Source organism: Medicago truncatula, chromosome 3 (genome assembly GCF_003473485.1).
Source record: "Medicago truncatula cultivar Jemalong A17 chromosome 3, MtrunA17r5.0-ANR, whole genome shotgun sequence".
NCBI classification, from domain to species: Eukaryota; Viridiplantae; Streptophyta; class Magnoliopsida; order Fabales; family Fabaceae; genus Medicago; species Medicago truncatula.
The window spans coordinates 36193799-36221182 of record NC_053044.1 but is presented as its reverse complement, the minus strand read 5'-3'; the positions used below and the strand labels follow the sequence as shown (position 1 = coordinate 36221182).

Below are 27384 nucleotides of genomic sequence, written 5' to 3'. Positions count from 1 at the left end.
CTCAATTAAAAATTAAATATTAGAAACAAAAATAAAAAAATAACATCTACTCTTATACCGTCTAGCCATCAGTCATATGGGTGAAAAAAATATATACAACTCAATTTGAAGACTCGTTAAGTGCTAATCTCATTTTCCTCAAAAAAAAAAAAGTGCTAATCTCATTTACTTGCAAATTAACCATCAAATTTGTCCGATCTGAAATCATATTGGAGCATAAAGAATTGATCTGATCAACATTGAAAACGAGTTATAGTTGTGTATAATATAACACTCAACTTGTCCATTACTCACCCTTGATTATTAGTTCCATTATGTGATGAGACTTAAATAATAAAAAAAAAAACAATATTAATTAACAACTCTAAATATACAGACATTGATTATTTGAGAAGTCAAATGGATAAACATCAAACCAAACTATGAGCTGGGTGAGATAGATGGAAACTTGAGGCTCGTAAAAAGTTATGTATAAACTCAAGGGGCTTATGAGCAATTGAAAAAAAATTACATAGGTATAGTGACTATGCTAATCTATAAAATTAAAAAAAAAAAAATCAAGAGCAAGACAAAGTTGGAGTATAAATAAAAAACGGCAGTCATAATTATTTACGAATATACTCTTTTATAAGTTATTTATTTCATAAAATATTTAAAAATAATTTGCATTCACATCAGGTAGGAGGTCATGTTGTTAGTGACAACAGCGCACATAACAATATTCCCTTAACTTACCAATCAGTTTTTGGACTTCCACTGTCTCATCCTCTGAATCCTTCTTCTCTCTCTCCATCACCTCTCAACCCCTTTATAAACCTCTTCCCATACCATTCATTCTCCCTCACCACACAACAAACCACAACTCAATAATAATATACACAAACCTAACTATATATTATATTTTGCTGATCTCTTTCTCTTAAACACCTAACTTAATTATACCATGGATTTGATGGACATGGATGCCATCAATGACCTCCACTTCTCTGGACACAGCTCCCTCACCAACACCCCTACTTCCGACGAGGATTATGGTTGCACCTGGAACCACTGGTCTCCCATCGTCAACTGGGACACCTTTACAGGTGCCCCAGATGACTTTCACCACCTCATGGACACCATCATCGAGGACAGAACAACTGTCCTCGAACAGCTCAGTCCATCTATCACCACAACCACCACCACCACCACAACCACGGATGAGGAAGAAGAAGAAATGGAAACAACAACCACAACAACAACAACGGCAATAAAAACGCATGAAGTTGGTGATGATTCAAAAGGGCTAAAACTAGTGCACCTATTGATGGCTGGCGCGGAAGCCTTAACCGGTTCAACCAAAAACCGTGACTTAGCTCGAGTGATATTGATCCGGCTCAAGGAATTAGTCTCACAACATGCTAACGGCTCCAACATGGAGAGACTTGCCGCTCATTTCACCGAAGCCCTTCATGGACTACTAGAAGGTGCTGGGGGTGCGCATAATAACCACCATCACCACAACAACAACAAACATTACCTCACCACAAATGGTCCCCACGACAACCAAAACGACACACTTGCTGCTTTCCAACTACTTCAAGACATGTCACCTTACGTCAAATTCGGCCACTTCACAGCCAATCAAGCCATCATCGAAGCCGTGGCCCACGAACGCCGCGTCCATGTCATCGACTACGATATCATGGAAGGGGTCCAATGGGCCTCATTAATCCAATCACTTGCTTCCAACAACAACGGTCCACATCTTCGGATAACCGCATTATCGCGGACAGGAACCGGCCGGAGGTCAATCGCCACCGTACAAGAAACCGGCAGGCGATTAACCTCCTTTGCCGCTTCCCTCGGACAACCATTTTCTTTTCATCACTGCAGATTAGACTCCGATGAAACTTTCCGTCCTTCTGCATTAAAGCTTGTACGTGGAGAGGCTTTGGTTTTCAACTGCATGCTGAATTTACCTCACCTTAGTTACCGTGCACCGGAATCAGTTGCTTCGTTTTTAAACGGAGCAAAAACGTTGAATCCAAAGCTTGTGACGTTGGTTGAAGAAGAAGTTGGTTCTGTTATTGGTGGGTTTGTGGAAAGGTTCATGGACTCACTTCATCATTATTCAGCGGTTTTTGATTCATTGGAGGCTGGTTTTCCGATGCAGAACCGGGCCCGGACTTTGGTGGAGAGGGTATTTTTTGGGCCTAGAATTGCAGGCTCGTTGGGCCGGATATATAGAACGGGTGGTGAAGAGGAGAGAAGGTCATGGGGGGAGTGGTTAGGTGAGGTAGGGTTTAGGGGAGTTCCGGTGAGCTTTGCAAATCATTGTCAAGCAAAGCTGTTGTTAGGGCTTTTTAATGATGGGTATAGGGTTGAAGAGGTGGGTGTGGGTAGTAATAAGTTGGTGTTGGATTGGAAATCAAGACGTTTGCTTTCTGCTTCCCTTTGGACTTGTTCTTCTTCAGATTCTGATTTATAGGATGCTGATTAATTAAGTGCTAATCTATACTAGCTAAACAATCAATTATTCATGCCATGTGCCTTTCTAATTGTTTTTTATTTACTGACCCTCTAAAAATGGAAACAATTATTGGTTTAATGTCTCATGTTAAGTTCCACTTATGGTAGTTTTTTGATCGTTGAAGGATCTTAAATTTTGTTGACAAATGTGACTGATGTCTGATTGTGTGTGCGTTTTGGTTTGTAATAAAAAATTCTCACATGAAATTAATTTCATAAAATGTATATTTTAGTTTAGTTTTTTACTTCTATATATATATGCTGGTTTTATAGCACAGTTTTAGATGATCAGGTGTAAACGTGAGAGGTTCAAATTGCTCAAAACAAAGAGGATCGAAATCGATAAACTGAAAAAACTATGGGAGCAAAAGATGCAAGGGTATTCAAAACTCATAGGAAAGAGAGTCAACCACTTAAAAAAAAAGGGAGAGTCAACCACTAAACATACAAGCTAAAGGGTTATTGCACCAACAAGAAAATGCTAGGCCAAATTTTTTGTTCTTAAAATAATAAACCAAGAAATAACTTTGATGCTATTCCTATGATCAACTTTTGAAAGATCTCCCACTTGCACGTTAAAAAGAATATATAGCGTTTTTCAACTTTAGAAACATCTCCCACTTGCCCGTTAAAAAATATCATTTTTCACTCTTTTTAACCTTATTTGCATTAGAAAGCATGCTAAATTGTAAGAAGTGGAGCAAGAATTAGTTTTGTTGCAATACATCGTAAAGTTCCATATTGCTTGCGAATTGAGGTTAAGGGTAATTTATATACAACATCGGCACTTCTCACTCTAAGAGGTTCCTTTTATAAAGGATAAAACTGTGAAGGGCTTACACTCAAAGCGAACAATACCTCGCGATGTGGCGTACTTGAGGATGGAACATAGCATTGACGACTTCACTTATCCTTGACTTGGGTGCAACTCTTATGGCACACTTTAAATTCTCATATTGCTTGGAAATCGAGGCTAAGAGTAATTTATATACAACCCAACAAGGCGGTGTTTATAAAGGACAAAACCATGAAAGGCTTCCACTCAAAGCAGGCAATACTTCATATAACGCGACGTGCGTACTTGAGGGTGGATCGAAACAAGTTTCATGAAATTCTTCATCATCAATCCATTTAAATATTTCCATCCATACCTTATGCACAAAATCGCAAAGACAACGACATATGTTTGCATGATTCTTTATATCTAAAGTACATTGCATAATTTAAGTCATGATCAACTCGAATAACACCATGTTTAGCTAGCTCATCACGAGTCGACAATCTCCCTAGCAATGATCTCCTCCACCCAAATAACTGAATTTTTTATGGTATATTGTTCCTCCACATCAACTTCAAATCCTTAAAATATTTATCCCAATCTTATGTGATTGAAATCGATTGGCCGAGCTTGAACAACATCCATCGAGATGGATGTTAGGAGACTATATATGCAAATACTCTGACACTCAAGTCAATAAGAGAGCAAGAGTGAGATGTATTTTTAGTGGGAAGATGGTGCAACTTGCATGGTTGTGAATGAGAGTTTTTTTAGGCATTGAATAGGGGCCGTTGGAAGTGATGGATGATCCGTTAGGAATGACGCTCATAAATGTTTGGCTCTGATTATGCCTGGATAAAACTGTTACGGAAAAGGTTAGGTGCTTGATGTCAAATTATAAGCATATTGCATACTTGGGAAGGCTAAGAGGCTGAAGTTCAACATTGTTGCTCATCGTTCCATAAGAAGCTTGGAGTATGCCCATGGTGATCTTTGGGGGGCCAACAAGATTCCAATCACACAATGTAGCTCAATACTTTCCGCCACTGATTCATGATTTATCATGAAAGGTATGGGTTTTCATATTTAAGCAAAAGAATGAAGCAGTTGTGAAATTTAAAGAGATATGATGTACTCTTTGAAAATTAAAATAGAAGAAAAATAAAGAAGTTAAGAATTAGCCGGTAATGAACTTGAATTTTGTTTTAACGAGTTCAATCAATTTTGTAAAGATGAAAGGATTCGCCATGCAAAAAGCTATTAGTTGAACTCCACAACAAAATGGACTCACTACGAGGATGAATAGAACTGTTATGGTAAAGGTTAGGTGCTTGATGTTAAATTCAAATGTAACAACACCATAGTCACATAATTATCTTGGCATGCTTCGAACCTCAAATTGATACTTACGTACCGGTCCCTGGTACATTTTGGATTGGTTTGCAGAAATTGTCCTACAAAAATTGAAGAACATGGCGATGTGGATGATGATTTGCAAGGCTATCTCTTGGAAAGGGTTTTGTCAAATAATTTCCAAGTGATTATACTGAAGCTATCAACAACAAGGAAGCTCGAAACTAGATTGTCGCCATGAATGATGAGTTACACTCTCTACACAAGAACAACACTTGGGTTTTAGTAGAAAACCAAATACTTGTGAGTTTGTTGATACAAATTTATAAAATTTATGGCATTGAGAAAGTCTTAATGTTAGAATTTGAATAGAAGAAGAAAACTCATTTTGACCGGCATAGAACATAATTTGTCGAAGTTAGCCATATTAAGTGGAATTCGACTAAACTATTTTGTTGTCGAATGCTTCATAAGACACTTGTCAATATCTTAAATGTAGGAAGTTATTTTATTTTCTCCATAAATAGTTGCAATTTTGATGTATTAGAGGTTTGGATCATATTTTCTAAAAGTTTTGTAACACCCACACCCCATTGGCAAAATATCATTGAGAGGTTCTTTATAATTATTCAAAGTTACCAAATAGACTAAAGTGTAGGTTTAAGGACTAATGCCAAACAAAAAAAAAAATGTTGGGACTAATGTCAAACAATGATTTTTATAAAGTATAGGGTTCAATGCCAAATAAAAAAAAAGTGCGGGGACAAATGCTAAAATATGATGAAAGTGCATAAATCAATGACATATTTAAGCCATCTTTATTTTACCTTTGGATTATTTGTGGAAAAGTTAGGACCACCATTGGTTCGTCACATGTCTACAAACAATGTTTTGCTAACCTAATATCATGATTATAATAATTTATTGAGAAATGATATTTGTACAACCATTTTGAGATAGTTTTAGTGATAATTTTCTTTCTCATACTCACATTAGAGCATCTTCAAGGAGGGGTTCCTTTATTTAACAATGATCACTCACGGTTAAAGACCATATTGGAGGAACAAAAAATGGGTACATATTAGTTAACAAACAATTATACAAGGATCCACTCTCTCCTGAGCAACTAACGGATCCTACATTTAAAAGAAGTAATAAAATATGTATAAGTTGGTCTTACTTTCAAAAGATGTAATAAATTACTTTTGAATAATGATGTAAAGTTAGTGAGGCATATAAAAAGCACCTAATAAATTGTAGGGTTAATAGTGTTTTAGCCCCCTGTAATATTGGTCATTTCCGGTTTTACCCCCCATAAAATATTTTTTTTGGATTTCGTCCTTGTAACTTGAAGATTTTTTGTTTTGGACCTTCATGAATTTTGACTGTACAAAATCGAAGATATGACAGGGGGTAAATCGAAATTTGCTCAAATTAACAGGCGGGTAAACCAAAATTTCCTCAAATTACAAGGGGTAAACCTAAATTTGCTCAAATTACAGGGGGTGAAATTTTCATTAAAGGTCCAAAACTAAAAAATCTTCAAATTACAAGGATGAAAACCAAAAAAAAATATTTTACAGGAGGAAAACACCATTAACCCTAAATTGTATGAGTTTTCTCCCGATCCCTTATTTTCCTTATTTTTAGTGCTTAACTAAACAAATAACACTGAAATTGGAAATAAATTTCATTGTAAAGTTGATTGATCACATGTACAGAGACTTTGTTAGATGAAAATGAGCAACAACTCTATTGAAGAAAACATAAGAGGAAAATCGCACAATTTATGGGCATTAGTTGATGAAAATGATCACCATGTGTTTCCCATTTCTTCTCCTCCCACAATTTCTGCTATTACTCAATTTCTCTTAGGATTTGTTTGCGAGTTTGGAGGGAAAGGGATGAGAGAGGGTTTAGAAAAAAAGAAATGAGTAAGTGGAAGAAATAAAAAATATTGGAAGGAGGAGCTTTGGGGACTTATTTTTCTTCAAAATATAAAACTCTCTTCATTTGGGAAACTCAAAAATTGCATTGGAGAAGGGTTTATATGAATTTTTCAAATTTAATATATGTTGTAATAATATTTTAAAATTAAAAATATATTAATCATAAGCATTAATTTATCACTCTCTACAAAAATACTCTTTCAATAAATGTGAAAGATTTCACAATTTTCCTCTATATTTCTATCCCCCAACCTTCCCCTCCCCTCCAAACTCTCAAACAAAGCCTTAGCAAATTAATGATTTCCTTATCTTGAGTCTTTGCTAATTTGTCCTTACACAATCTCTACTATACAGGAAGAACTCTACAAATATCATTTTAGAAATTTGGGATTTTAGAAATTAGGGTTCATGCTCCCCCAATTTGATATCATTTCTTTATATAATTTAATTTGTTTTTTGTTTTTATTGATCAACCGGTTTTTATTGTATATATAATTACTTATTTCTATTATTGACATAGAAAATAAATAAGGAGAATGTTAATCAGTGCCCTGGAGTATTGGTTAAGCACTAAATTAAGTAAGTTTTTATTAAAAAATAATATAATTATTACTTAATAAATAGTGACAGTTTATATTTTCAAGAAAGAAAATTCTATTAATAGATTCCTTGACTAGTGACGTGGGGCACCGGTTAACAAGATCCCATAAATAATTCAACACACATGTCACGTCATTGCCACATCATCAATGAGAGTGACAAATCACCAAGATTGATGGAGACTAAAAACAATTTAAGAAGGGAACTTCTATGGTACACTCACAATTTTGAGTGTATCGGTACTCTTGTTTCACAAAATATATAAATTAACGATCACTTTAATGAAATAAAAAGGTATTTGTCAATATTTATATTTTAGAAAACATCATTTCATAAAAAAAAACCATCATTTCATTGTTTATAAGGATCATATTAAAAAATTTACATTTTGTCATAAAAAATAATCAATATTCATTGTTACGAGTAATAAAAATTCTTAAAAATTAAATTTTATTTCGTCGAAGCTTTTGGTAAATAAAATTTAATTATCTTAATTGTTAATGATAGAAAATAATTATTTTTCTTCTAAAAAACAACTCATTTATTATTAATTTTACGACTTGGTGTACCGATACACCCAAATTTATTGGGTGTACCATAGAATTTGCCATTTAAGAAAGGTAAAACATGGGAACTAAAAGTACATTTAAGTCTTTTTAACATTGTCCGCGTTGGATGTATCAGTGTTATACTTTAGATTGAGAAGGATTGACCGAACTTGAACAATGTCCATCGAGATGAATGTTGAGGGGTTAGAGCAGTTCAATGTTCATAATTAAGCCATGTGTTTACATTGATCTTTGTTGCTTGTCATTTGTTTGTTAGGTTGCAAAACAGTTAGAGCAGTTCAAAACAACAATCTTCACCCAAATGAGTATGCTTGCCATCACATATGGAGCCATAAACCTTGGTGCAGGCTTTCCCAACTTTGATGGTCCAAAATTTGTAAAGGAAGCAGCAATTCAAGCAATCAGGGATGGGAATAATCAGAATGCAAGGGGTTTTGGAGTTCCAGATCTCAACATTGCAATTGCTGAGAGATTCAAGAAAGATACTGGACTAATTGTAGACCCTGATAAAGAAATTACTGTTACAACTGGTTGCACAGAAGCAATCGCTGCAACTGCATTAGGATTTATAAATCCCGGTGATGAGGTTATTTTGTTTGCTCCTTTTTATGATTCTTATGGTGCCACTTTATCCATGGCTGGTGCGATTATAAAAAGCATTACTCTGCACCCTCCAGATTTTGTTGTACCGATTGATGAGTTGAAGTCCACCATCTCAAAGAATACTCGTGCCATTCTTATAAATACCCCTCTAAATCCTACCGGAAAGATGTTCACTCGAGAGGAGCTTGATTCTGTTGCATCTCTTTGCATTGAGAATGATGTTCTGGTTTTCAGTGATGAAGTGTATCATAAGTTGGCATTTGATATGGAGCACATTTCAATTGCTACTTTGCCTGGAATGTTTGAGCGGACAGTGACAATGAACTCGTTAGGGAAGTTATTTGGGGTGGAAGGTTGGATGGGCCATAGCGCCTCCACACCTAACATGGGGAGTGCGACAGGCACACACTTATATCACTTTCTCAATTTCCCATCCTTTGCAGTGTGGGGCTGCAGCAGCACTTGGAGCACCGGATTCTTACTATGTGGAGTTAAAGAGGGACTATATTGCAAAAAGAGCTATTTTGGTTGAAGGATTGAAGGCTGTTGGGTTTAAGGTATTCCCGTCTAATGGAGCCTTTTTTGTGCTTGTAGATCACACCCCTTTTGGACATGAAAATGATGTTGCATTTTGTGAATATCTAATTAAGGAGATTGGTGTGGCGGCGATACCTTGCAGTGCATTTTACTTGAATCCAGAAGAGGATGAAGGAGAGAGGATGAAGGAGAGAATTAGGAAATAATATGTATGCATGATCATGTCATGTGATATAACATGCAATTACATGACGTTTTTTTCACCTTGACTTTTGTAAGTCCAGTTTGGTGGTCAAATGATTTATCCTATGAGGGATTCTACTGTGTTTCAAGGGATTTGATCCCTTTTTAGGTTTTTCTCTATAACTTTTGCTATTTTGAACAAATATCTTCTATCATTATATTTACTTATGCAGTTATGCAACTGAAATGTTTAAGCAAATGCCATTTACATGTGGCTTGGTTTGTTATTCTCTCGTGTTGAGTTCATTTGCTATCTTTTGTAATAAATAGAACTATAAATTTGTTAATATTCGTAGCTTCAATGTTAATTTACGGTGGGAATGAATTAACTGTGAAAACAAACATATGCCTAATCTTTCTTTATTTTGAAGTTGATTTCATTTTCTGTTTGTGCAACAGAGTAAAGACAATTCATTTGGAGTGGAAGCTTTTGAAGTTTTCTGTTTGTAACACTGAAAGAATACTATTAGTATTTACCATTGTCGTATTGATGTATCTTTTTGACTCTGTTAGAATATGGCTTGATAGTCATTGCTTGCTTACTTTATTTCTATCAAATTTACAAAGAATATTACTAGTATGAGAAATGATATTTGTACGAGAACTTATACGGTATACCTGTAAATTATGGTTTATCAAATCTTTAAATGAACTATTATTTTTATGAAATAAAAAGTTATTTGTTGATATTTATATTTTAGAAAATGTCATTACATAAGAAAAAACTTCATTTCATTGTTTATAAAAATCATACTAATTTTTTTTATATTTTATTGTAAAAAATAATCAAAATTCTCTAGTATGAGTACTAAAAATTCAGAAAAATTAAATTTTATTCTGTGAATGTTTTTGGTAAATAAGATTTCATTATTATAATTATAGGTGATAGAAAACAATTTTTCTCTTCAGAAAATAATACATTTAACTATTAATTTATTGATTTAGTGTATTAATACACTCAAATTTTTTGGTGTACCATAAAGTTTGTCAGTTGTACAACCACTTTGTGACAACTTTTTGACAACTTTCTATCTCATACTTACATTATCCTCTTATTCTCTCTCTTCTTTTTTATCTCTTGATTGTTTTTAACCAATAAAAAGAGAGAGAGAAAATTAGTTGTCATCAAAAGTTGTATCACTACTCTATTAATATTTATCATTGGTTATGAAATTAAAATTAATCAATATAACTAACCAAGACAGACTTGCCCCGTGCAACTGTGTTGCAAGGGTACTCCGACTAGCGTGATAACTGATACATATATAATTCAACCGTGTTAATTATATTTTCTATATTTTTTTTTTATAGACAAAATGGTAAATAGCTATTAAAACTCAAAAAACTTTTAAAACTCAGTATCGAAGTTCAAATCCAACTCCAACGTCTTTTAATATTTTTGTGAGTTGAACACCTTTAGTTTATGTTTTTTTTAGGCTTAAATATGCATTTCATCCCTGTAATTATAGGTCATTTGATTTTTCATCCCTAAACTTACTAATCCTTCCATTTTGCCCCTGTAAAAATTAATCATTTAAAATTTCGTCCCTCTTCCCAATTAATTACTGCCACGTCATCAAATTAGCAAAATGACATAGGAATGGACAAAAATACCCCTCCTTCTTCCTCATCCTCTTCCACTTCATCATCAACTAATAATCCACCCATAACCTCCATTTCTTCAACAAATCCAAACAAAACCTTCAACCCACACCGCAAATTCCACTTTCCTTTGTAAAATTCTCATTTTAAACACCCAAATCAATTCATTGTCAATCCTTCCAATATCAACGTGTTCAAACTCATCAAAATCCATCACTCATATCCAAAAACAAAGGCTGGTAATATGTGTTTGAAAGAGAAAGGAAAATTATAGAAATGAGTGGAAATAGCTGCAACATCAATCACATTCAACACTGCCGCAAATCGATCTACGTCGCCGTTACCGTCATATTTGATCAGAGCACCGCCGCGAGCAGCTCCTTCCTCCAGCAACCACCACGTGCACTACCAATTCCGTCTGGATTGAGGTTTCATCTTCCTTCTCCTTTATTGGTTCACTTTCTTTTTTCACTATCGCTTTGTTGCATGTGTTCTGTTTGGAAACTTGAAGAAAAAGAATGAAGCAGGGAGATTGATGATTTCTCAGGGAAGAAAAAATGAATCAGGTTTCTCAAGGGAAGCTTGAAGGAGTGAAGAAGATTAATTTGAGGGTATTTTTGTCCATTCCCATGCCATTTTGCTAATTTGATGACGTGGCAGTGATTAATCTGGAAGAGGGACGAAATTTTAAATGGTTAATTTTTACAAGGGTAAAATGAGAGGATTAGTAAACTCAAGGATAAAAAATCAAATGGTTGGATGAAATTTCATCACTATTTAAGCCTTTTTTTTATTTTATTTGTGGACAAGTTGGCCATTTGGTCCGTCACATGTCTGCAGCAAACTTTGGTTGACGCAATATCATGATTAGAATAATTTAATTCTCCATCCAATCCAATAATAAAATACAATAACATGTCAGGTTTTTCATTTCCACTGTTACTCAAAATCCCAGAGCTCCAATCTTCGGTTTCCACTCTACCATGTCCATCGTTTCAACCGAAAATGAAACCACCTCTGAGAAAATACGTCATCCTTTGCAGGTTCATCCTCTTCCCACTTTTCAATTCCTTTCACCTTACGCTTTTCGGATCCATTTACTACTGCTATGCTATCATCTATATTCTGTTTTAATAGAAGTGCATTATATAATTGTGTATTTAGCTTCTAAGTTGTAGCCCCATGTAACTGTTTCCTTTACATCTTTCCATTTTTAGCTTTGGGGGATGCACCTCAATTTGGCCTACTATTTATTTGCATTTGTTTATTTGCTTTTGTTAGTATATGTAATGTAATACCCTCTTTATAGCACCAACACTTTTGATCGAATGTTTGTGTTAGTGTTGTGTCTGATGTCGTGTCTGTCGCACATAAAATTCATTTAATTAATTCATTTTTAGAATTATCGGCGTATGTGGTGTATCAGTGTTGTGTCTCTGTCAATGCTTCATAGAATACACTAACATGAAGATTTAAATTTTTGTTGCAAATTATATGTCAACATATAAGTGAGAGAACCCACATATCTAATGTCTTAAGGTTTTTGGTTTATATATGGTGTTCAATCTACTTGTGTGGTTACTCTAAATCCAATATGTTGATCTCCGGGTTCCCCCATGACCCAACAGTGTTAATTACTTGTTACGGTTTTGTTGGGCACATAGTGATCTTACGTGATTGAGAAGGATTGACCGAACTTGAACAATGTCCGTCAAGATGAATGTTAGGAGGTGGTACCTGAAAACACTCCGATCCTCAAGTTAGTATGAGAGCAAAGAGTGAGAGGTATCAAGTGGAAGGAATTGTGTACCTTGCATTGTGGTAAAGGATGGTTTCTGTAGGCACCAGAGAGGAGCCGTTGGAGAGTGATGGAGTACCGTTGTTACCATTGACGCCTCATCAATGTTTGGATCCGGCGGCCGTTGAGAAGCATTACTAGCCGTTGGAGCCGTTACGAATTGGAGAGGATCTGAGGCTGAGGAAGAATTCCGCTGAATTGGGCCTTTGTGTAGTGGGCCTTGAGTTGATGAGAAACTTGGGCCAGTCCAGAACACGTAGTAATTGTTTTTCTTATCTTTTAGTTTGATTAATGTTACATATTTCATCTTGAATTTCTGGGTTTCTCACTGAGAGGTATATTTGGTACAATTTGCTAGCTTTTACCTTGTAGAACCATCAGAAAGTTAAGTGGGGGGGTGGAGGATTTGCAAGGAAGAGTTTGGTTCTGTGTAGCACCGTCACTTCACATTGAAGGCGCGTCTGAACTTCATCACGTGTCGGTGTTAAACATTTACATAACACAGACAAATGTAGCTACATTCAATTATTTATTTTTCCATATTATTACCGATCTCAATGTGTTAGTATCTGTGATTTATGGGTTTAGTTCTGTTATGTACATTAGTATCTGGTTATCTTATCTAACAATGTCACAAACAATGTAGAAAAAGACGAGGGGAAAAAAGAACTTCACTGTTCATAATTAAGCCATGTGTTTACATTGACCTTTGTTGCTTGTCATTTGTTTGTTAGGTTGCAAAACAGCTAGAGCAGTTCAAAACAACAATCTTCACTCAAATGAGTATGCTTGCCATCACACATGGTGCTATAAACCTTGGTCAGGGCTTTCCCAACTTTGACGGTCCAGAATTTGTAAAGGAAGCAGCAATTCAAGCAATCAGGGATGGGAATAATCAGTATGCAAGGGGTTTTGGAGTTCCAGATCTCAACATTGCAATTGCTGAGAGATTCAAGAAAGATACTGGACTAATTGTAGATCCTGATAACGAAATTACTGTTACATCTGGTTGCACAGAAGCAATCGCTGCAACTGTATTAGGATTAATAAATCCCGGTGAAGAGGTTATTCTGTTTGCTCCTTTTTATGATTCTTATGGTGCCACTTTATCCATGGCTGGTGCAAATATAAAAAGCATTACTCTGCGCCCTCCAGATTTCGCTGTCCCGATTGATGATTTGAAGTCCACCATCTCAAAGAATACTCGTGCCATTCTTATAAATACCCCTCACAATCCTACCGGAAAGATGTTCACTCGAGAGGAGCTCGATTCTGTTGCATCTCTTTGCATTGAAAATGATGTTCTGGTTTTCACTGATGAAGTGTATCATAAGTTGGCATTCGATATGGAGCACATTTCAATTGCTACTTTGCCTGGAATGTTCGAGCGGACGGTGACAATGAACTCATTGGGGAAGTCATTCTCCTTAACGGGGTGGAAGGTTGGATGGGCCATAGCGCCTCCACACTTAATGTGGGGAGTGCGACAGGCACACACTTATATCGCTTTCTCAATTTCCCATCCTTTGCAGTGTGGGGCTGCAGCAGCACTTAGAGCACCAGATTCTTACTATGTGGAGCTAAAGAGGGACTATATTGCAAAGAGAGCTATTTTGGTTGAAGGGTTGAAGGCTGTTGGGTTCAAGGTATTCCCAACCAATGGAACCTTTTTTGTGCTTGCAGATCACACCCCTTTCGGACATGAAAATGATGTTGCATTTTGTGAATATCTAATTAAGGAGATTGGTGTGGCGGCAATACCTTTAAGTGTATTTTACTTGAATCCAGAAGAGGGAAAGAATCTAGTCAGGTTTACTTTCTGCAAGGACGAGGAAACTATTAAGGCTGCTGTTGAAAGGATGAAGGAGAAGCTTAGTAAATAATCTCTATACATGATCATGTCATGTGATACATATATAAATAAAGACATTTTCCTTTCTAGTATCCCAAAGATATAATTGGTGTAATTTCTGCTATCTTCTTCCCCTGAATGTCAATGTTTTGGTGGGTATGTGCTGGTTTGTTCTGTAGTGAGTGCACAGACTCAGCACCGCATCAATAGTTTGAATTTGTTTTCCTTAGTTGTAGCATATGTATAGGCTCCCCTCTTATCACTTTGTTGTATATGCACTTATAAATTAATAATGTAGAGTGAGATTATTCCAGCATTACTATGGAAATAGAGTGAGATTATTCTGCTATATGTTCATCATCAGAAGGTTTTATATGTTACTAAGAGCTTCAGATTTGAACTTTCTTTTTCCAAGTTACTGGTTGTATGTCTACGGACTACAGTCCATGATCATGTTTTTGTTGTATCTTATTGTCTTTCCTTGTCCCCAAACCATGGATATCTGTTAAATTAAATCCCCCATTGCGCTCTCTCTCACTTAATCCTTAAAGTAGTATATAAACAGAAATTCGCAAATTAGAGTCTATTGTTATACATTTACGAACAATATATAATATTATTTTGATATAGTATAGGAAATACAATAGATTGGGGTGATACTTGAGAGACAAAATGGATGATTTATTCATTGGGAATTTGACAAAAACACTAATGTATCACACTTAATTGTTTTGAGTGAATTGTGCAGTGTTTCAACTTTCAAGTTGATCTTTTTTTCTTTCTTAGAAACCAACCAAGTATTCTTTTCTCAAGTTTTGGTCTCTTTCCAATATATGAACTTTGTGAATTTAGTCCTTAACTATTTATTATTAACCCAAAAATCCAATTCATATCAATTAAATTGTTTTTTTGTCTTTAGATTTTTAATTGAAACAAATATTGCAAATCGAAATAGACTATTTTTAATTGATTCAAATTTTTAGAAGTTAAAATATGATTTTTCTAATGCAAAATTATTATTTACTTTTGTACTTTTAAACAATTTGTTGTTTGGTGAAATTCATTAAATTAAATTTAATTAGTTGATTTATATGTTTCACTCTCAGTCGGTCCTTCCTACCAGAAACGGCACTACACTGGGCCGTGACATTCGCGAAGACAATACTAAGCATTAAGTCAGAAAGGAATCAAATTGGTTCAGTGTACTATTAATATGCAGCTCCCCTGCTGCACACATTCTCTCTTTAGATTCATTCCTTCTTATAAATCGTTACAATTTTCTACTCATCATTTCAATTTCAACACCCCCTCTTTCTCCTATAAACCCCCCAAATTCCCATCTCTCATTGCTCCCGCCACCATGTCCACTGCTGTTTCCACTGACAATATCACTCCTTTGCAGGTTCATTCTATTTATTAATTTTATATTATTTTGTATTGTTTTTTATTATAATTTGTCCCATTTGCTTTTGACTTTTTCGTTATTCATTTCTGGGGTTTGTTCCTCATCGATCAAATTTTTCGCTACAATAATATTTTTGAGCTTTCATCAGTTTTCTCTAATATGCTTTGAGAATATTTATTTACTGGTAGAATGGGGTTTGGGGGAAAAAGGGAAGGAAATGAATGAGAAAAGGATATAGATTCCTAGGTTGTTTGAATGTAAAATAGAAAACCCTAATTTAAGGTCTATTTGCTTTGCTAACATCAAATATACGGTATGACAGAATAGGATGTGTCACTGTTATTTTTGCAAAGCTATAATTTAGAGCTTAAACAAAATCATTGTCCATCATGATTTCATCAAACTCACCGTCATTCTGAAACACATATTGACATCTATTGATATAAGCATTTGTAGGACTGTTTGAGAGAACTTATGAAAATAGCTTATAGCATGTTTATAGGTTGTTTTCAGCTTATTTCCTTAAGCTCCATAGGATAACTTATGAAAATAACTTGTATGAAAATAATTTGCCTTATTTTATTTTTTTCTTGTAGAAATAGCTTATGCATAAACTCTGATATGATAAACACTTGTGCTATGCATCACTCTAATCAGCAAAAAATCACTTTTTAGATTCATTGAATAATTGATGTATCTGGTCTATAATATAGGCCAAATACATCAATTATTCAATGAACCTAAAAAGTGACTTTTTGCTTATGAACTATAATAGTGACCGGAGGGAGTAGGCACTTAATTAAGTTGTTTAACCAAATAGGGCCTAAGTTTATATGATGATGCTAGCTTGTTTACCTTTCAAAACCGTCCCAATTGGTGTAAGGACCAAAGATAATATATCGCCTGGTAGAAGCAGGAGGGTTTTTTTTTTTTTCTCTTTTGAGAAGGAAGCAGGAGGATTTATGAAAGGAAGAAATTTGGTTCTATTGTTTACCTGTTATCATTGATCAAAATAAGTGAAGAAAAAGATAAGGAAGAAACAGAACTTCATTATTCATAGTTGAGCCATGTGTTTATGTTTATAATTTATGTTTGCTTTAATTTTTTTGTTAGGTTGCAAAGCGGTTAGAGAAGTTCAAAACAACAATTTTCACCCAAATGAGTATGCTTGCCATCAAACATGGAGCTATTAATCTTGGTCAGGGTTTTCCAAATTTTGATGGTCCAGACTTTGTAAAGGAAGCAGCCATTCAAGCAATCAGGGATGGGAATAACCAGTATGCTAGGGGTTATGGAGTTCCAGACCTCAACATTGCCATTTCTGAGAGGTATAAGAAAGATACTGGGCTAGCTGTAGACCCTGAAAAGGAAATTACTGTTACGTCTGGGTGCACGGAAGCAATTGCTGCAACTGTGTTAGGATTGATAAATCCCGGTGATGAGGTTATCGTGTTTGCCCCTTTTTATGATTCTTATGAAGCCACTTTATCCATGGCTGGTGCAAAAGTAAAAGGCATCACTCTGCGCCCTCCAGATTTTGCTCTACCCATTGAAGAGTTAAAGTCCACAATCTCAAAGAATACTCGTGCTATTCTTTTAAATACCCCTCACAATCCTACTGGAAAGATGTTCACTCCAGAGGAGCTTAATACCATCGCTTCTCTTTGCATTGAGAATGATGTTTTGGTTTTCTCTGATGAAGTTTATGATAAGTTGGCATTTGATATGGAACACATTTCGATTGCTTCTTTGCCTGGAATGTTTGAGCGGACGGTGACAATGAACTCGTTGGGGAAGACATTCTCCTTGACTGGATGGAAAATCGGCTGGGCCATAGCACCTCCACACTTAACATGGGGTGTGCGACAGGCACATGCTTTCCTTACTTTCGCAACCTCAAATCCTATGCAGTGGGCTGCTGCAGTAGCTCTAAGAGCACCAGATTCTTATTACACCGAACTGAAGAGGGATTATATGGCAAAGAGATCTATTTTGGTTGAAGGATTGAAGGCCGTTGGCTTCAAGGTATTCCCATCTAGTGGAACCTACTTTGTGGTTGTAGATCACACCCCTTTTGGACATGAAAATGATATTGCATTTTGCGAATATCTAGTTAAGGAGGTGGGAGTGGTGGCAATTCCTACCAGTGTGTTTTACTTGAATCCAGAAGAGGGAAAGAATCTAGTCCGATTTACTTTCTGCAAGGATGAAGGAACTCTTAGGGCTGCTGTTGACAGGATGAAGGAGAAGCTTAGAAAATGATCTCTATTCATGATAATGTCATGTGTTATATGTTGATTGAAGATATTTATTTTTCCAGAAATTGAAATGTAGGTAGGATTGTAATAACTTCTTGTTGCTTAGCTCAACAGTCTCGGTCATTAGCAACAACTTATCTGCCTAGATTGTGATTTTTCCCCCTGAATCTCAATTATGATGGATGGCTATGTGCTTTTCAATGAATAATGTTTGAAGGGGTATATTATTTATATTTCGTTGAATTTCGTTTAAGGCTTGTATTTTCATGATATAAAGATTTATATTGAATCTTTACTCCCAAATTCGTGTGAAAGTTGATCTGCTAAATTATAAGCATCGGTCAAAATAGTCCCTTATATTTGCGACTCGGCAAATACATATTTGAAATTGTAAAATAACATTGTAAATGGTCTTTCCGCTAAGCAACCATGATGTAACCAATTCATTTAATGTATCACATTATCGATCTCATATCAATGTTTGCTCACTATGGATTAATTTGTCTATGAAATTTAAGTTTTCTTTGAGACACTTTTTTGAGGTGTTTCTATGACACAAATTTTTCAATAACTGAAGCTGTAATGGAAATAATTACTGACAAATTAGTTCTAAGAGGTTTGTTTCATAGTCAGTTAAGGTGTAAAGTCTAATAATGTTGTTCGTGGACCGTGGTGAACCTTAAGGGTTTTTGAAACATGAAATGAAATGTCTCAAAAATCATGTAGGCCATCAACAACCATATTCCTCAATCCTTAAAGCTTTGTTTTGGAGTTTGGAGAAGAGGGTTTTTGGAAAATATTGAAGACAATGGAGAAATTTTTCACATTTTTGAAAAAGTATTTTTAGAGAATGATAAATTAATGTTTATGATAGATGTATTTTTAATTTTAAGAATATTATAACAATATAAATTGAATTAAAAGAATTCATATAAACCTTCCAAAATCCTCATCTGATCCAAATTTTGAATTCCTCAAAATTATGAGGATTTTGTATTATGAAGAAAAAAAACAATGAACCCCTAAAACCCTCTCCTCTCAAAGTTCTATATTTCTTCCACTTGTTTCTTCCTTTTTTTCCAAAGCCCTCTTCTTCCCTCTAAATTCACAAACAAAACCTTGCACAATCTTGATGGTCATTCCTTGATTTTTTGTAAGTAGTCCATCGAAATGTTTTAAGTCAGTTTGAAATGACTAAGCAACTGTGCGACCACATTGCTCCCTCCATCATGGTTACCATTGCATATTAGCTAACCATAAGATGCATCAGAATGTGTAGCTTTCTTACTACTTTTGGCGGCGTAAAAAATCTCGTACGTAAGTATGAACCTCAGACTTGACCACCAAATGCATCTTCTTTGAATCTTCCCATAATAAACCACTCCATTCTCTGGCACAGTCACACGCACCTTCAAATACATCCTGCCACACAAATGACATAAGGAATCAAAAAAGCCATAACAGGGGATACTTAAGACATGAACTCGCAGAATCAAAGTTGCTTACCCTGGATGGGAACTCGTCATAATAATATGCTTCTGTCATCTCAACTCTATTTAGATCTGATTCCCACAACCTAATCTGTCACCATAATACTACATATCAGAGATCAATGTAAAGAAAACACACATATACGCTAATAAGACTCAAAACCTGATCTGTGACATTTTCAGGCACTGCTGGTACCCTCTGTGCAACACGAGGATGAGCATTCTGCCGAAGGAAACTGACTATCTGCAACATAATGCACACAGTTGCTGTGTAAGATATTGTTTGAATCTGAATTAAACAAATTAAAAACCCATTCAAAAAAATAAAAATTAAACGTCAACTGACACAAACAGCTTTTCCTTAATGATGTTTTTAACTTAAAAGCGAAGCAATTTCAGATAGAATTTCAGTGAAGGTTATTCAAATGAAGAATTGAAGTCGGTCACCACATATCAAGTCTCAAATTGAATAGCTTACTATACTCCTTCGGGATAACTACTTATAAGTTATAAAGGCTTTCCTTTACAGAAGTCAAATTTGAAGAACAATGTTGAGACTATACATTGTGTAACAAGAAATATACGTCCATCTACAGCGAGTACCACAATTTAAAAAGCAAAATATACAATATAATTTCTAATACTTACCTGGTCTGCTGTAATGCCATTGTCAAAAGCATTATACAAGCTTTCTTTTGTAATAGCTCCAACAATAAGATTTGGAAGTTGATACTCTACCCTGCATACATACAACTACTCACTAATAGATATTTATAAATGAAAAAAGAAAAACTTTTATTTTTGAGGGAAAAGAAACACTTGTTGTACTAAGACCAAACAATAATATTTTGGTGAAATAGGTCGTTTAAAGCTTTATAGCTGAATTAATGGTTTAGTATATAAGTACAAGATAAATTAAGGATAATAAAAAAACATATTCCATGAAAAACAACTTCCAGTTTCAATTTCCATAGGAAGTTCCAAAACCCAAAGGGAATGGGAACATGAGAAAATACTAGAGGGTTTATTTGATGAAAATAGAATACAGCATTGCAGAAAATATTTGGTGGCATACCTTGAAAATAACCGCAATATCTCACAGTGTAATTTTGAAGTCGAGTAAGCATAAACTCTAAAATTTGTTTCCACAACAACAAATCCCTGAAAAAATTAAATAGAATGACATTTATATTCATTAATATTCACAACTCTTCTACACTTCGCTTTAGAAAAATCTATATTTATCATTGCAACGTGTAATAGATTAGAACAAGTCCACTAAAGCCAACCAATGAACGATTGACATGTTATGAGGTCATCAGTCTGAAGTAGTAACAGGTGATAAGTTCAACAAAAGATTCACCGCAAAGAAAATTTTGAAAACTCCGACAAACATTAGTTTTCTGCAAGTTGTAGCATGGACGGCGAAGAAACCAGAACCTGATAATGTCCAACAGAAACTTCCATACATATGCAAGCAAAACAGCTTAGACATATTGATTGAAAATACCAACAGTATAGAGAGTTCCCCTTCCCCCAAAAGATCCTCTAAACCATATATAATTAAATATATACTCCTATATACACATGAACAAAATTTAAAGTAACATTTAAATTTGATTTCAGAGTTTCCTTTTCATTTTGATGACATAATAAATTTAATTAAAAGGAAAGAAGAAATATAAGGATGTATAAGACAGTGAACAGGGCACAGAGAGAAAGGTTCAGCTCAAACAAAAAAATCACTACAGAACCTCCACCCTTAGCATGTCTAAGGAGCTATGGAGCACAGACACCTAACACGACACTGACACCTCGAGACTGCTAATGTAAAAAATATAGGACACCAACACTGCTACATTTATATTTATTAATTTATTATAATTAAATCAAATATTGGTATTATTGTAAAAGATCTAAATCAAGAATCAAAATATATACATGTGCATTTAAATTGAGCAATTTACTTCTTTAAAAAGTTCCAAAACAAGATTGGATAGTATTTGACCTTTTTTATCCGTCTACTAACAAAAAAGATTAAAATATTGTTAACAAAATTAATGTCTTTAACCCCCATCATTGATCAACATTGCCTCCACACATTTTTAATGATGTGCCAAGGTGTGTCGAAGCAAAGAAAAAAAGAATGGGACACTTGTCCGAGTTGTCCAACATGTGTTGTATGAGTATCATACAGGTGTCGGACAACGATCCAACAAGTGTCGAAGCAAAGCAAAAAAAAACAAATTTTTGAGACACCGGTCTGAGTTGGTCCGACACTTGTCGTACGAGTGTCGGACACCGTGACACACTTAATCCTTTAGGTGTCCGTGCTTCATTAGTAAGGAGTTTCCCTAAACAAAATCACACGGAGAAACAAGGCCACGTCTAAACTTTCTATTAAACTTAAAACAAATCATTTGCGAAACGGATAAGAAACCTCTTTTCTTGATGATGATTCGGTCATGCTCACTGAAAGGTTTGTTGCTAATTTTGTTGGTATAAACCAACTTTCTTTCCTGCCCTATACAGTTGTAAAAAAAAAAAAAGAATTAAAAGTGAGACAAAAAAATACTGAATAAATACACCAAGTTGAATCATTCTGCATCTCATCACATTCTCTACAAATATAAGCACACAAATTAATATAACCAACCTGTTGAAGTTTGACCAGCCCAAGGTCTGCAAGGTCCTTAATTATGTTCCTCTGAAATTCGGTCAATGTGTTTATATTATATGCCTAATCATTGGGGAAAAAATCAAGTGTCAAAGTCGAATTAAATTGCAGTTACAAAAGGGAAATAAGACAACTAAGTAGAATTTACGACAATGTAGAACATAATAGTTTCTTGTGCAACAGATTCTCAGCAAGGTACAAGAATGTCTAACCTCCCCAATGACATGAAAACTAAGCTCCAGCATGAATGATATCAAGTCACCTGCATCAACACCTCTCTCCTGCATCAAAAGTAGACGATGAAGAGCATGCAGAAAACAAATAGCAAAAACATATAGAGAAGGATAACTGTTATAGCTACCTCAGAATTAGTGATATATTCCCTGATGATGTACCAAAGCTGTGCATTTGTATCCATCAGCTTTAATCCATAGCAAACAATTCTAAATTTAGAAAAATGCATTACATTAAGTTCAAGTGGCTTATAAATCATTTGATGCGTACCAAAAATTGGAAGCCACTCTCAGTTAATTTTGGAGCCTCTCTGTCTCTGTATCAGTACATGAAAAATTATATCAAATATGAGATACAGTTTACAACAACCAAATATATGAACAGAGTGCAAACAACTGTTATAAATGAGAAACATCACATTAAAGTAAACAGAACCTCTGACTCAGGAGACGCCGCTGGAAAACTTTCATCAAAGAAGAGCTTATGTTTAAGGTCTTGTCAACATGACTTGGGCTTATAAGTTGCAACAAGAAACACTAGTTTACCACAAAACAAAGTCATTTAAGATTTAGGCTTAATTCAGACAAAATTTAAACACGTCACATATTAATTAAGACAAATTATTAAAGCAGTTTATATAATAAATAATATTAAGAATAAATTGCTAAAAAGATGTACGGATTAAGCAAAAAGTGGAATCAAAAGAAAAGGCACTTCACCTCCCATTGTTCCAGAGCATAAGTCTCAAGATCCTCCAAGGTTGGGAGCCTCACAGTAATATTAGAAGGCATTGATTCCCTCGGCAAAGTTCCACTGCCATATTCAACCACAAGAACGTGTTACCACCTAAATCAAACATTTGAGTTGTACTATGACAGCAGTCTACATTTTAATAATCACGTCACAGTGATTTTTTTTCATATGAATTTTGAATTCAGGAATGACTATTATACAGCATTTTGGTCCTATAATTTCAAGGAGTAACCACCCATCGTCTATATAGGTTTGTTAACTCATAATACGTGATATGGAAGGGTTTTATCGAACCACTCATATTAACAATTTTATGTACCTTAATAGCAACAAGGGAGTAAGATGGGATAACTATTACCATGAATAGAAAAAGAAGACAAAGTGATGTACTACTCACCCATGTACTAAAAGATTCTGGAGACTTTTCTGATATGTTGAATTAACTTGGTAAGTTTTTTCGTTCTTCCTGCAAGAAGGTGAAAAAAAATACTAAACTGGGATAAAACAAGGGTCGAAAGTGAAAATGGTGATGTTTCAGTACTATGATCTTTCAAAGCTTAAAACAGACACGCAAAGATGTTGAGAATAATATACATAATAAAAAGGAAAAAATGAACTAAATTGTGACATCAAATCTTGTTCCTCATTAACTTAAAGAAAATTCAAGAACGGACTATTAAATGTGTAATGCTATAAAGTGATTGATAAATCTACACGGATATGTATTCTAAAAAAAACAAAGGGGGAAAGCAAAGAGAATTAGCAAAAATCAGGAATACAAAAAAAATTATTAAACAATCACATGCAACAGATAAAACAAGGTTTTATCACAAAAAGGTCCTTCAACGCATTACAAGGTGCAGAATATGTGTCCAAACTTCTTAGTTTAGGCTAACATTTGGTCAATTGTCATTTGAAACAAAATGAATCAGTTTGAACCATTTCAGAGGCATAAATTGTCTACTTTTTATATTAATAAAAGACACAAAAAATGAAAATTTTAAAGAGAGAATTGATCTTAAGTACCTGTTGTCAAAAGCTTCAACAAAAACTCTCAATTGAACCAATCTATCAATGGCAACTTTGTGCTTTGATAGACCATCTGGAAGCACCCATTCCGCCAATAATTTAGCCGGCACGGGTCCATCAATATGCAATAACTGTAACACATATTTCTTTGCAAGAGGTGGAAGAGACCTAACATTTTATGATTTGTATGCATTAAAACCACGGAGCACGTTCAAAACTCAAGAAGAAATACAATTTACTTAGCCCATTTTATGATTTCTCTCAAACATCCCACAAGTACTTATTTGAGTTTATCTACTTAAACAAGTACTTGTGGGCTATTTGGAAGAGCTTATGGAAACACCTTATGATATGCCCATAAGCTGCTCGCAGCTTATTTCAAAAAGTTTTCTACAACAATTTATAGCTTATATGAAAACAATTTGAGTTTATTTTATCTTTTATAATAGAAATAGCTTATACATAAACATTTATATGATAAATGGATATGCTATATGCGCTTAACTAAGTTGTTTATCGAAACATGACCTTAATGGTAGGCATTGAGAAATAGGAGAAAAGAGAGTAATAACCTGAGAATAGCTTCGCAGATGAATCCATTCTGGTAGAGTTTATCAAGTTTGATGGCAGGCATTGAAGCCACCATGTCCATGAAATTCTTGGCAATGATCCTAACCTCAGGCATTTTGATTTCGTTTTGTTTTACTAAACAAATGAAGGCAAAAGAAAAAAGAGTGAAACTTTACGAAAAATCTCAGTAGAGAATCCACTCAACAATATTGGCGCAATATGAGCAAAGAGAAAGTTTTTTTTTAAACAATATCACTTTATTCATTTTAAATAGTTGAATAACACCTAATTCACAAAATTGGAGTGGGTACTATTTAGACAAAACAATGGTAGGCTCCCTGTATATCAAGATAGGCTCCCTCTAAATCCAAAGTAGGCTCCCAGCCTTAAGCAGGCTCCCTGCATGTAATAATCATAATTGGCTCCCCCGCCATAAAATAAAAATTAAAAAAATAGGCTCCCCGCCTTAAAATAAAAATATTCATTAAAAGTACACCTTCAGTTATCGAAACCATAACAATCTAGTTTCCAAAACAAACAAACATACATGACGAAAGTCCCCTCCGCGATCTTTCTTTTCCATTTCAAACGCTACTCTCACTTTTTATTTCCTTTTCACCCATGAACAACAATGATTGCTCCTACTCTATCTTCGTATTTTTCATAATTCTAAACTAACCGATGAGTAAAGTTCTTATTGCCCCCTTTTTCACAACAACAAAAAAAAAAAAAAAAAAAAAAAACTCAACCTACTTACAATATCAATTTCAAAGCCAAAAATTAGCACCACTAAAAGGGACCAATTAAGCTCTATTCTCTTGCGCATATGAGTTTCTGTTACTAAAATTGAAGCTTAAGTTGAGAAATTCACCTTATTAACAAGATTGTAGTGGATGGTGAGAGATTATCTCTTTTACTTTTGTTCCTCCTGTGCAAGAAATTAATTACTACACATGGCTTGATTCATGGAAGGAAGGAAGAAGCTTTTTGGTTAATGGGGGCGTGGGTTCGGCGGTTAAACCCCAGAGAGAGTAGAGAAGATGAAAAATCTTCCTTTTTCTTTTTCTTTTCTTTTCCCCGCTTCCCTTCTTTTCTTTTGATTTTTTTTTTTTTTTTTGCTATATCTGTGATTTCTTCTCACCTTTTTACTTCAATATTTTCTCGGTTCACATAGCCTATTTCTTACCCTTTTTTTTTTTTTTTACAAAAACAAATCGATAGAATACATCAGATACAAACATCGCTAAAAATATAAAAGGTGAATCTGCGAACAAACTCACAGCATCCAAGTTCATAGCATACAACGGCAAAATGCCTACAGATAATATCATAAAACTTAAGTCGCCGAAATACCCATGCTTCCGGATCTACAACGTTGACGCCCAAATCATTGATTGAATTTGTAATTGGTTGATGTAGATCTTTCAATAGGAACTGAACAAACATCGCAACAAAACGCGAAATCAAACGCCGCACAAGACGACACAATACAACGCCGCACTTAGACGACGAAAGCACAAAAAACACAAAAGGAAAAACTTGATAGATGCCACTTATTTAGATTGAAAGAAAAGGAGAAGAAAGATGTAGAGGGATGATTCTAGGTCAAAAAATGACCTAAAACCACCCCACCTCGATGAACGAAGGAGAAAGAAAGTTTAAAGAGAAGTTGGAGTTTCTTCCACTAGAAAACTAGGGCCGGTTAACACTCAGCCATCATCATCCCTATTGCCTCCTCTTTCCGCTGACACCGGTGTGATATTTGGTGTATCTAATAAAATATTGAAGTAAATATTTTATTAGATTTTAAAATAGATTGGTGACACTGGTTTTTAGAAACAGTTAACCAATCTATCTATTTAAAAAAAATGGAGTGGGTTGGTTCTTGTAAATAATGGTTTGTGTTTTTTAAACTGGTTCATTGGATTATTGGATTCTAACATGAGAGAAAATACATGTTCAAAATATAAATGGGGTATAAATAAATAAATAAATAAATAGGTCGAAGAATCAAATCAAACTAACTAAGAAGAATAATGTAAGGTTAAATTCGAATTTTGAAGTAAGAACAGACTGGTGTTTCATAAAACTAAGACTTTAGGGTTTTCAGTAAAATATGTAAAATGATAGAAACTTACATATATTTTATAGGAGAGAATGAAAACATGGTGGGATATGTTGAAATTGAGCCCGAAGTTGCTTGAAAACTCCATCAAAACGAAAGACCCATTTTTCTAATATGATCCTTTCGTGATTCTGTTTGGATGGAAAGATGGATTAAGGAGATGAAGAAAGTGTGATTATTTTGGCCAAACGATGAGGGAGGGTGGGCTTAGCCCATTTCTAATAAGTTCAAGGGGTGTAAGCCTAAGATGGTGGTGTCAATAACAAGATAAAAGGCTTTGTTTTAAAGTTTGGAGGAGTGGGTTTTGGGGGTGGAAAATGTCAAAGAAAATGCAGAAAACTTTCACATTTCTGAAAGAGTATTTTCTTAGAGAACGATAAATTATGTCTTTGATAAATATATTTTAAATTTTAAGAATATTATAACAATATAAATTGAACAGAAAGAA

At 34.7% G+C, this 27384-nt stretch overlaps 4 protein-coding genes and 1 pseudogene across 5 annotated transcripts; 4 read left to right on the top strand and 1 right to left on the bottom strand.

Moving 5' to 3' along the window:
• The first annotated feature begins 729 nt into the window (after window positions 1–729).
• LOC11406790 (protein NODULATION SIGNALING PATHWAY 2) lies at window positions 730–2717 on the top strand. The gene has a single exon (NM_001424884.1). The coding sequence runs from the start codon at window positions 944–946 to the stop codon at window positions 2468–2470; it is 1527 nt and encodes a 508-aa protein (NP_001411813.1). The 5' UTR covers window positions 730–943; the 3' UTR covers window positions 2471–2717.
• A 5199-nt stretch (window positions 2718–7916) lies between these two features.
• Window positions 7917–9106, top strand: LOC11406789 (probable N-succinyldiaminopimelate aminotransferase DapC; annotated as a pseudogene).
• A 1788-nt stretch (window positions 9107–10894) lies between these two features.
• LOC11408345 (probable N-succinyldiaminopimelate aminotransferase DapC) lies at window positions 10895–14795 on the top strand. The gene is made up of 3 exons (XM_024779522.2): window positions 10895–11173; window positions 11668–11788; window positions 13278–14795. Exons 1-3 carry the CDS (start codon window positions 11022–11024, stop codon window positions 14424–14426), a joined length of 1422 nt encoding a protein of 473 aa, XP_024635290.1. The 5' UTR covers window positions 10895–11021; the 3' UTR covers window positions 14427–14795.
• A 702-nt stretch (window positions 14796–15497) lies between these two features.
• On the top strand, window positions 15498–18361 carry LOC11411394 (probable N-succinyldiaminopimelate aminotransferase DapC). The gene is made up of 2 exons (XM_003601024.4): window positions 15498–15797; window positions 16914–18361. Exons 1-2 carry the CDS (start codon window positions 15609–15611, stop codon window positions 18060–18062), a joined length of 1338 nt encoding a protein of 445 aa, XP_003601072.2. The 5' UTR covers window positions 15498–15608; the 3' UTR covers window positions 18063–18361.
• A 769-nt stretch (window positions 18362–19130) lies between these two features.
• LOC11406173 (general transcription and DNA repair factor IIH subunit TFB2) lies at window positions 19131–25921 on the bottom strand. Of its 2 annotated transcripts, none has more exons than XM_039831441.1 (16): window positions 25683–25921; window positions 24814–24946; window positions 24245–24409; window positions 23610–23681; window positions 23179–23272; window positions 22895–22995; window positions 22730–22775; window positions 22587–22646; window positions 22438–22506; window positions 22205–22288; window positions 21989–22072; window positions 20624–20709; window positions 20197–20287; window positions 19712–19792; window positions 19565–19639; window positions 19131–19480 (listed from the first exon to the last, which is right to left on the bottom strand). In XM_039831441.1, the coding sequence occupies exons 2-16, from the start codon at window positions 24924–24926 to the stop codon at window positions 19346–19348; spliced, it is 1356 nt and encodes a 451-aa protein (XP_039687375.1). In that variant the 5' UTR covers window positions 24927–24946; window positions 25683–25921; the 3' UTR covers window positions 19131–19345. The 2 variants fall into 2 exon arrangements, with proteins under 2 accessions (XP_039687375.1, XP_003601071.1); XM_003601023.4 differs by having other exon boundaries at window positions 23610–23678; window positions 24239–24409; window positions 25683–25920.
• Window positions 25922–27384: the final 1463 nt, after the last annotated feature.

Coding starts and splice junctions, on each gene's coding strand:
- LOC11406790 (NM_001424884.1), top strand. CDS start 944: ATGGATTTGATGGACATGGATGCCATCAATGACCTCCACTTCTCTGGA.
- LOC11408345 (XM_024779522.2), top strand. CDS start 11,022: ATGAGTGGAAATAGCTGCAACATCAATCACATTCAACACTGCCGCAAA. Junction 11,174..11,667: donor CCAATTCCGTCTGGATTGAG/GTTTCATCTTCC, acceptor ATAACATGTCAG/GTTTTTCATTTCCACTGTTA. Junction 11,789..13,277: donor AAATACGTCATCCTTTGCAG/GTTCATCCTCTT, acceptor TTTGTTTGTTAG/GTTGCAAAACAGCTAGAGCA.
- LOC11411394 (XM_003601024.4), top strand. CDS start 15,609: ATGCAGCTCCCCTGCTGCACACATTCTCTCTTTAGATTCATTCCTTCT. Junction 15,798..16,913: donor ACAATATCACTCCTTTGCAG/GTTCATTCTATT, acceptor TTTTTTTGTTAG/GTTGCAAAGCGGTTAGAGAA.
- LOC11406173 (XM_003601023.4), bottom strand. CDS start 24,926: ATGCCTGAGGTTAGGATCATTGCCAAGAATTTCATGGACATGGTGGCT. Junction 23,679..24,238: donor GTTGAAGCTTTTGACAACAG/GTACTTAAGATC, acceptor ACCTTCTTGCAG/GAAGAACGAAAAAACTTACC. Junction 22,996..23,178: donor ATGCTCTGGAACAATGGGAG/GTGAAGTGCCTT, acceptor GTGGTAAACTAG/TGTTTCTTGTTGCAACTTAT.